Source organism: Sinocyclocheilus grahami, unplaced genomic scaffold (assembly GCF_001515645.1).
Source record: "Sinocyclocheilus grahami isolate Dianchi unplaced genomic scaffold, SAMN03320097.WGS_v1.1 scaffold817.1, whole genome shotgun sequence".
NCBI classification, from domain to species: Eukaryota; Metazoa; Chordata; class Actinopteri; order Cypriniformes; family Cyprinidae; genus Sinocyclocheilus; species Sinocyclocheilus grahami.
This window is the reverse complement of record NW_015505996.1, coordinates 430,474-440,128: the sequence shown is the minus strand read 5'-3', so window position 1 is coordinate 440,128 and position 9,655 is coordinate 430,474. Positions and strand designations below refer to the sequence as shown.

At 36.8% G+C, this 9,655-nt stretch overlaps 1 protein-coding gene across 1 annotated transcript in view; it reads right to left on the bottom strand.

The window, feature by feature from the left end:
- Positions 1-9,127: 9,127 nt before the first annotated feature.
- Positions 9,128-9,655, bottom strand: part of LOC107562299 (integrator complex subunit 7-like) — a 13,587-nt gene continuing 13,059 nt past the window's right edge. The window contains 1 exon segment of the mRNA XM_016246930.1: positions 9,128-9,585. Coding sequence (XP_016102416.1) covers positions 9,295-9,585 — 291 coding nt within the window. The 3' untranslated portion in view covers positions 9,128-9,294.

Sequence of the window (9,655 nt, the reverse complement as noted above, 5' to 3'; positions counted from 1 at the left end):
CTCTTTGTAGGCTACTTGTACTAAAACTGCTTACGTAAGGGAAAGTTCACCCAAAAATGTGGTGAAATTGTCATCATTTAGTCAGCCTCAAGTTGCAAACCTATGAGATTCTTTCTTCTGTTGAGCACAAAAGAAGATATTTTGCAGAATGTTGGTAACCAAACAGTTAAATGCGTCATTTTCTTTCAGGTATACCTCTTCATTCTATTTATTTTTATTTATTTATATATTTTCATTTAACTTTTTGATACACAATACCCTGTTGGGGCAATTTAATAGCTGCACTTTGTTCTGAACTATGTTCCACCACTTTAAGACAACTGGATTTGTTGTGTTTTCATATTCAAGAGATTATAAACTAGATGAAACTTTTTTGGGGGTTTGCATCGAATGTTCTTCGACTTTTGTGCATAGTAAATTTGTTTATGAATAAAGATTGATCTGTTGAAAGCAGTTATTTTGAGTTAGGTGCCAAATGCTCTCCTCCTATTCAAATTTGACATTGAAGGGGTGCATACAACATATTTGCCCACCGGCAACTATAGTTGCCGCACATTCAAATACGATTTTCAAGAAAGAAGAAAAAAACCTGGGGGAAATAAATGCAGAACATGTTCACATAGGACACTATTAACATGACTATATGCATGAAACCATTCAGAAAAATGTGGGCACAAATGGGTTAAGTGTATTCAAATATTCACTTCAAATCTTAATAAACTATATATTTTTATAATTTAACTATATTATTAAATGCATTTTAAATGTATTAAATTGGAACTTTATAATTACAAATGTGTAGTTAAACACTTTAAACACATGATTTACAATTTTCAGTTACACTTCATTTTTAAGGTGTCCTTGTTACAGTGTAATTAAACGTTTAAAGGGGTGGTTTTTCTTCTAGGCTTGATCGTGTTTATGGGGTGCAGTCTAATGTGTGTTAATGCTTCGTTTTTAAAAAACGCATTATTTTTCACATAATTTACCTATTTTCCACACCGCTCTCTCTGTCCCACTTTTTGTGTTTAATATAACTACCACAAAATGTAATAGACTAATTTGTATCTGATTGATTTAAAAAAAAAAAACTGTATCACACTTGCTTCTGAAGGAAATCCTCCTTTAGTATTGATCTGATCCACCATAACAGAGCGAACAAAGTAAGGAGACACATAATACAGCCATGGCCAAAAGTTTTGGCAGTGACATAAATTTTGTGTTTTGGAAAGTTTGCTGCTTGGTGTTTATTCACATTGTTTCAAGATTATTGTGTAGAGTGATCAGATGCATTTTAAATAATTGCTAAATGCTTCATTGGCCAAAAAAATTTAACTTTTCAGAAAAAAACTAATTTCACTAATTTGTTTTTGTTATCCTGACGTGAAATGGACCACTAACATTAATTGACTAATCATGTCAGCAGCACATGTGAAAGTGTGTATGAGTACTAGTCAGGTTAATCACTATCATACTAATCAGATTGTAATATAACTAGATTGTTCCAATCATTGTGTTCTTGTTAGCAATGGTCATCTCCAAAGCAACACGTGCAGCCATCATAACTTTGCATCAAAATGGCCTCACATACAAGGAAATTACTACAAAGAATATTGCATCTGAAAGAACCATTTACCGGATCATCAATAACTTCAAGGAGAGAGGTTCGACTGCAGTGAAGAAGTCTTCAGGATGTCCCAGAGTATCCAGCAAGCGCCAGGACCATCTCCTCCTGAGGAGTCAGCTACGGAATCGTGTCACCAGCAGTGCAGAGCTTGCTCAGGAATAGCAGCAGGTTGGTGTGAGAGCATCTGCACGCACAGTGAGGCCAAGACTTTTGGACAACAGCCTGGTGTCAAGAAGGGCAGCAAAGAAGCCACTTCTCTCCAAGAAAAACGTCAAGGACAGACTGAAATTCTGGATTGGACAGCAGAAGACTGGTAAAAGTTATTTTCTCTGATGAAATGGGGAGTCATCTCAATTATCACCAGTAAAATATGGAGTGCCACAAGGATCTGTCCTAGGTCCTCTGCTATTTTCGATATACATGTTGCCACTTGGTAATATTATTAGGAAATACGGGATTAGTTTCCACTGTTATGCCGATGATACTCAACTATATATCTCAACAAGACCAGATGAAACTTCTAAATTATCTAAGCTAACAGAGTGTGTTAAAAATGTAAAAGAATGGATGACCAATAATTTTCTCCTATTAAATTCGGATAAGACAGAGATATTACTTATTGGACCAAAAGACAGTACGCCGAATCTCGTGGATTACAATTTGCAACTAGACGGATGCACGGTTACTTCCTCTACAGTCAAAAATCTGGGTGTTATATTAGATAGCAACTTGTCTTTTGAAAATCATATGTCATCATATATAATCTTAACTGAAAAATTAGTGTTTACTATTGTCATTTTGCATTATTGACACTATTTTCCTAATTAATGCTGTTCAGTTGCTTTGTCACAATCTGTATTGTTAAAAGCGCTATATAAATAAAGGTGACTTGACTTGACTTGACTTGATGAAGCTCCCTTCCGACTGTTAGGGACACCTGGAAAATCGATTGTTCGGAGAATAAAAGGTAAATGCTACCATGAGTCCTGTGTTGAGTCAACAGTGAAGACCATCCATGTGTGGGGTTGCTTTTCAACCAAGAGAGTGTGCTCTTTCATAATTCTGTCACACAGCAAGAGTGATAAAGAAGTGGCTCGAAGATCCTTACATTGAAATGTTGGATCCATGGCCAGGCAGCTCCCCAGATCTCAATGCCATAGAGAACCTGTGTTCAGTCCTCAAAAGGCGAGTGGACAAACAGAAGCCCACACATTGTGATCAACTCAGAACTAATAAGGCAAGAATGGATCACCATCAGTCAGGATTTGGCCCAGAAGCTAATATCCAGCATGCCAGAGCTTGTCATTTTGCATTATTGACACTATTTTCCTAATTAATGCTGTTCAGTTGCTTTGTCACAATCTGTATTGTTAAAAGCGCTATATAAATAAAGGTGACTTGACTTGACTTGACTTGATGAAGCTCCCTTCCGACTGTTAGGGACACCTGGAAAATCGATTGTTCGGAGAATAAAAGGTAAATGCTACCATGAGTCCTGTGTTGAGTCAACAGTGAAGACCATCCATGTGTGGGGTTGCTTTTCAACCAAGAGAGTGTGCTCTTTCATAATTCTGTCACACAGCAAGAGTGATAAAGAAGTGGCTCGAAGATCATTACATTGAAATGTTGGATCCATGGCCAGGCAGCTCCCCAGATCTCAATGCCATAGAGAACCTGTGTTCAGTCCTCAAAAGGCGAGTGGACAAACAGAAGCCCACACATTGTGATCAACTCAGAACTAATAAGGCAAGAATGGATCACCATCAGTCAGGATTTGGCCCAGAAGCTAATATCCAGCATGCCAGAGCGAATTGCAGAGGTTATGAAGAACAAAGGTCAACACTGTAAATATTTACTCATTATGTTTTTTGCCAATAAAAGCCTTTAAAACTTATGATATGCTCATCATTGTTTTTCAGTATACCATAGAAACGTCAAAAAAATTATCTACAAATACTGAAGCAGCAAACTTTGCAAAACACAAAATTTATGTCACTGCCAAAACTTTTGGCCATGACTGTATGCTAAACAAACTGAAAGAGATAGAGATGCTTTATCTCAGTCACCTGTTGAAGCATCAATCATCTACTGATGAGTAAAGACCTTCAATGATTCTCAACGTCCGATTCACAAACTTATGCACTATTCTAGCAGAGTATTCTTGGAACACTGCTTGACTAAATGTTGTACTGAGTCCACTACTGTTCAAAAAGTTGTATATTAAAATGTACATTTTAAATATATAAAAAAATAGAAAACTGATTTTCTAAATTGTAACTGTTTCACAATATTATTGCTTTTACTGTACTGTTGCAGCCTTGGTGAAGATAGTTTTCTTGATGAATACTTGAAATTTGTCTTTTAAAAAAAGCATGCAATCTTTTGAACAGTAAACAAGGGCCTTTTGGATGCATTTTATGCTGTGATTTTGTTAGAAAAAATGGAAGAGCAGGTGATGCCAAACAGCAGTGCTGCTTGAGGCTATAGCTTCTGTCAGAATCTGACAATAAAAAGGAAGCATCTGTAATATAATAACCTAGCCTTCTAGAGCTGATGTCTTCAGTAAATATAAGAGAAATCATAATATAATAATCATAAGAAACCTTCTTTATCAGTATCAAATGGAATTGGTTTTAATTTTCTATCTATATACAATATCTTTTATGAACTAACATTTTAAACAGGTGTGATTATCTCTGTCTGATAAAATGCGCTATTTCTATTTATTCATATATTCATGTTTGTTTATAATACTGTTCATAACACTGAAATGTACTGTAATATTAACTGTCATTGATGAATGCAGTAAAAGGTTTTGTTAGCTGCTGGATAATAATACCTATAATGCATGAACTAATGTTAACAACTGGAACTTTATTTGAATAAACCAATGTGCTAAGTGGCGTTGCTGGGCAAAGTTGTTGATCAGAATAATCTATAGTTAAACAGAAATATGTCATCTGAAGCAGTTTACCTGTAAGTGTGCTTGCGGTTGTTTATAGCTTTTTCTGCGCTCATGTTTAGAGGAACGACAGAGCTGAGCTTAAATCTACCACATTGTGCTTTAGGCAACTGCTACTAGCCCAAGGGCATGCCTGTGATCCAGACAGGTCAAAACCTCTCTGAAATATTCCATACAGAATTCAGTACAACCGTGCTGCGGCTCTATAAATCACATCAGGGGAGCAAGGGTTAACAATACTGTTTGTTCACTGCGTTTATGCATTCCGCTATTAAGTACAATGTTTGAACTTTTAAAGGGGCCAGTTATGATGGCATATCAAAACAATGCATATTATCAAACCCTGTACAATAAATAATTCCACAAGGCATTGTGTGTGTGTACCGTATAAAACACTCATGACTTTGTTCATCCATTTAACTGAGTGCAATATATTTGTGTTCTCTGTTAGAAATGCAATATTTGACCGGAAGTCACAATGCAGGCCTTTATCTCATCAACATCCATCACTAGATGGCAGCATTTATTTCACAATACACCTACCTCAGTGAGAGCTCAATGGTTTCTGAATGAACGAAGATGGTAACCATTCTTGTCTTGTCAAATTGCATTTCACATAGAATCTGTTTATGTCACGACTGACCCAATCTGCATGTTTGCTAATCAAAGACATCTTTCTATCGCCTTTGTCTACCATTTGAAAAACATTTTTTAAATTTTAATTTAATTTAAAAGAATATACTTGTGTGAATTAAATGTAATGTTTTAAAAATATATAATATTTATTTTCAATTAAATATATTTTTATTTAATTTAATCTTTGTTCAGTTTAAATTACCAGTGTATTTTACAACACTATAAATTATATATAATATAATATATTGTTTGTTTTTGGCCTAATTTAGTACAATCTAATATGTTTAAATAATACATTAGACTTTATCCTGAAGTGCACAATGGTGATAGACATGCAATTCAAAGCATTTATTCAACATCTGCTTTAATCTTTATTTACAATCATCTTTCATTCAATTACATCCATTTTATGATAATTGTCATACACTGTATATTTCTTAATTCTTTAGGCATTAGAGAAAGTGTGTGACTCTTCTTTTTCTTCATTTATCCTTTTTAACTTTTTCTCTGCCCAGCTGAAAGGACCAGCTCTTGTTTTTCCTCTCTTCTTAGGCTTCTCTTGACCTTCTCTTGAAGGTTGTTGGTTCTCTTTCTTAGGACAAGGGCTGTAGTCTACACAGAACAGCCTCATCATTCGTTCATCCAGTTCCTTAGCCTTTCGTAAAGCATCAGCTTTGGAGTCTGCACATTTCTTTTTCCCGAAGTCATCTGACTGTTGCAGAACTATAGGATGGACCTTCTCAAACACGGCTTTCTGCTTCACCTCAGCTTCCAGCGCTTGCTGGTTTTTAAGTTTTAAATGCTGCTGGCTCTCCTTCTTGGGAGCATTGCTGTAGTCTACGCAGAACAGCCTCATCATTCGTTCATCCAGTTCCTTAGCCTTTCGTAAAGCATCAGCTTTGGAGTCTCCACATTTATTTTTCTCAGAGTCATTTGACTGTTCCAGAACTATAGGATGGATCTTCTCAAATATTGGTTTCTGCTTCACCCCAGCCTCCAGCGTTTGCTCGTGATTAGTCTCAGACTCACTGGATGCTATTGTCCTCTCTGTGTGCTCCACAGACTCATCCTCTTCAGATTCAGTGTCCATTAGGATGAGAGATGAAGTGGCTGGCTTTGGCTTCACCTCAGCACATTTAGGAATTTGTCTTGAAGGAAGCATCACTTGCTCCATCAATTGTTCTTCCATTGAATGTGACAGAGATTTTGTCGGCGTATGCTGAACGACCAATGGTTCTGCCACTGATGGTTCTTCAGCTGGTGGAGCCAGATGTCGAGATGCCCTTTGAACCATCTTGGGTTCTAGCACAAAAGATCCACGCAGAGGTTTGCTCTCAGTAGGTTTTGGAGCAAAATGTCTAGAGGTTCTTTGAAGCATCAATGATTTAGCCACTGATTGCAGTGGCATGTTCTTGATTGCTGGTGGAACCAGGTTTCGAGAGGATCTTTGGAGCATCTGTGGTTCCCCCTCTGGAGACTTAGAGGATGTAGAACTGCACATGGAAATGACTTGTCTTGGAGTTGGAACCACCAGTGATTCTGTGGCTGGTTGAGCCAGTTGGCGAGATGCCTTTTGAACCACCTCAGGGTCCACCACAAAAGAGCCACACAGAGGTTTGGTCTCTGTAGCTTTAGGAGCAAAATTTGCCTCTGATAAAGGAGGTTCTTCCACTGATGATTTTATGAAGGAAGAACCAGGAAGGGGTTTAACCTCAGTGGCTGGTAAAGCAGGGTGTTGTGATACCTTTTGAAGCAGCATTGGTTCTTCCCCTGATGAAGGAGGTCTGGTCTTGGTGGCCAGTGGAGGCAGGTGTCGACAGGCCCTTTTAGCCACCAGTGGCTCATTCACTGATGACTTTATGAAGGAAGATCTAGCTGGGGGTTTGACCACAGCGGCTGGTGGAGTTGGTTGGGGTTTGACCTCAATTCGTAATGGAGTTGGGTCTTTGGTCTCCTCTTCTTTTCTGCCTGATTCTCTCTCGTCCACCATCTTTCTTTCCTTCTTTAACTTTCTTTTCCTCCCCACCTCTCTTTTTTCCTTGTCATTTAGGTACTTCGATGCTTTGCAATATCTTGACTGGTACTTCTGGTCAGTATTGCCAACATCAAGGGGCCTACTCATCCCTTCCATTGGGGTCCATTCTGCTTCTGTGCACTTCTGCACCCCCTGTTTTTTTCTCCTTCTGGGTATGCGGTGAACAAAACATTGAACCCACTCAAACAGACTGCGAAACAGTGCCATTATAAAACACTGAATGCTGCAGAATGCTGTGAATGTCCTGTGAAATGTCTACCAAGTGTCTCTTCCGAGCTGCAAAGTTAGTGTTTGGGTTAAATATCCACAAAAGATATGTTCTAGATAGCAGTCAGAGCAGCACTTTACAGCTTTCAGATCATTATGACATCATAATGCTATCATGTGTGAAAATTCTAAATTCTGCAGGTCCAGTTCTTTCCACTTGTTTTAAATATAAATAGATTAAATCAGCCAATGCAGGAACATGGAATACATGCACTCATATTCAAGAAATAATCTAAAAAATAAATAAAAATTTATAAAAATATTTTGCAGTGTATTCTTTGTTTTGCATTCTTTTGTAATTGTAACATTTTCTATTACAAATTATAGTAAATAATAAATAAATTGAAAAGGTAAACTGAAAATGTGTATGAACTTGAAAATGTCTTATTCAAACATGTACTTCAATGGAAATATGTGGTAAGTGGAATGAATGGGCTTACAAAATACCATTATATTATCTTTATTTTACAATCATTGTGAAAAGTGCTACAAAAATAAGCAAACTGAATCGAAAGTAAGAACATCTGAACATCTTTAAAAAGGAATTCACATTCTAACACTTTGGTAAATGTTAAAGTTGGATTAGCAAGTGTGCAGTGAGTGCTCGACTGCATTGCTAATTCATTATTGCTAGTATTGGTGTGTGAACGACTTTGTGTGTGTGTTTCTGCACGGATGTCTGTAATTGAGAGCTGCGAGTGTAGCCCGAATAAGCAGTTCAAAATAGTATGTGTGTTGGAGTGTAAAGCTAATTTTTTCCTCATTCCGTTCTCTTATTGGTTCATTAGGCCTAGCATTACTAGCTGTGGCTGATGGCTATGATCACAGGCTATGCTAGCTAAACTAAAAATCACTGAAGTAATCTTTCACCCCAATATTTGTATTTGTGGGTAAACTATCACTTTAAATATAACCTATATACACTATGCAAAGAACAATAGTGCTATTCATAAAAATACGCAATATTCAATAAAAAATACAATAATTTATATTTTAGTTTACTACAAATGCTTGTCAGTACATTGAGCAGTAAATTTTAACCATATTTCAGAGACCATAGAATTATGAAATTACATGTCTGTAATAAGTACTCTTTTTACCAGCATGACAATTATTATTTTATTTTTAAAACATTTTTGCACAAGAGTTGTGAAAGTTAGGGTGAAAAAGTCAATAGATATTTGTTTTGTTTTGGATTTATAAGTTTGAAAATGTTTAGAAATGTAATCGAGATCAAAAGGTAAAAGTATTTTATATAACGTTTTGTTAATTTATTTTTATTTTATTGACGTTAGCATTTCTGTAACAATTTTACTACGCCCGTAACTCCAAAATGAACAATTTATTAAAACCCAAGATTTAAAAAAATCCAGCCCTAAATAAGTGTTTAATATAACTACCACAAAATATAATAGACTCATTTGTATCTGATTGATTAAAAAAGTAAAATTTAAAAAACTATCACACTTGCTTCTGAAGGAAATCCTCCTTTAGTATTGATCTGATCCACCATAACAGAGTGAACAGAGTAAAGAGACACATAATACAATAAATGCAAATTGTATTTTAGTTTAGTAATTTTATTTAACATTTACACGGACAATTATTCTGGTAAACAGCAGAAAAGAAAAATGTAAGCCTATTTATTATTACATAAGCAAAAATAGCCAGACAGGTGTTTCAACTCATACAAAACATTAGAGAAAAGCCCAGAAGTCCTATAAATCCGCAGTATACCGGCAGTAGGCAGTTGATGAGGGTTGGAGGTCACTGGCGGGGTAAGATGTTCCTCTGGGGTCCTGGCTGTGGGCCGGTCTGCTGCTGCTGCTGTATCTGATGCCGCAGCTGCTGGGAATAAGGGTCTTCCAGAGACTTTACTGATACAGTGATTTTTGGTCCCGTCTTCCATTCGATCCCACTGGTGTCTACAACCGAGGCTTCAACAGAGACCATGTGTGTGCCCAGGATGGAGAAGTTGAGCAGGAACTGTGTGCTGAAGTAATCATTATGAGGCTCCACCTTCTGCTCAATCTCGTTCGTTTTGGAATCAAGAGGAATCTATAGAAAACATTGAGAGGATGAGAGGACACAACTGATCCTTCATTACTGCTGGAGAAATAGTACTGGG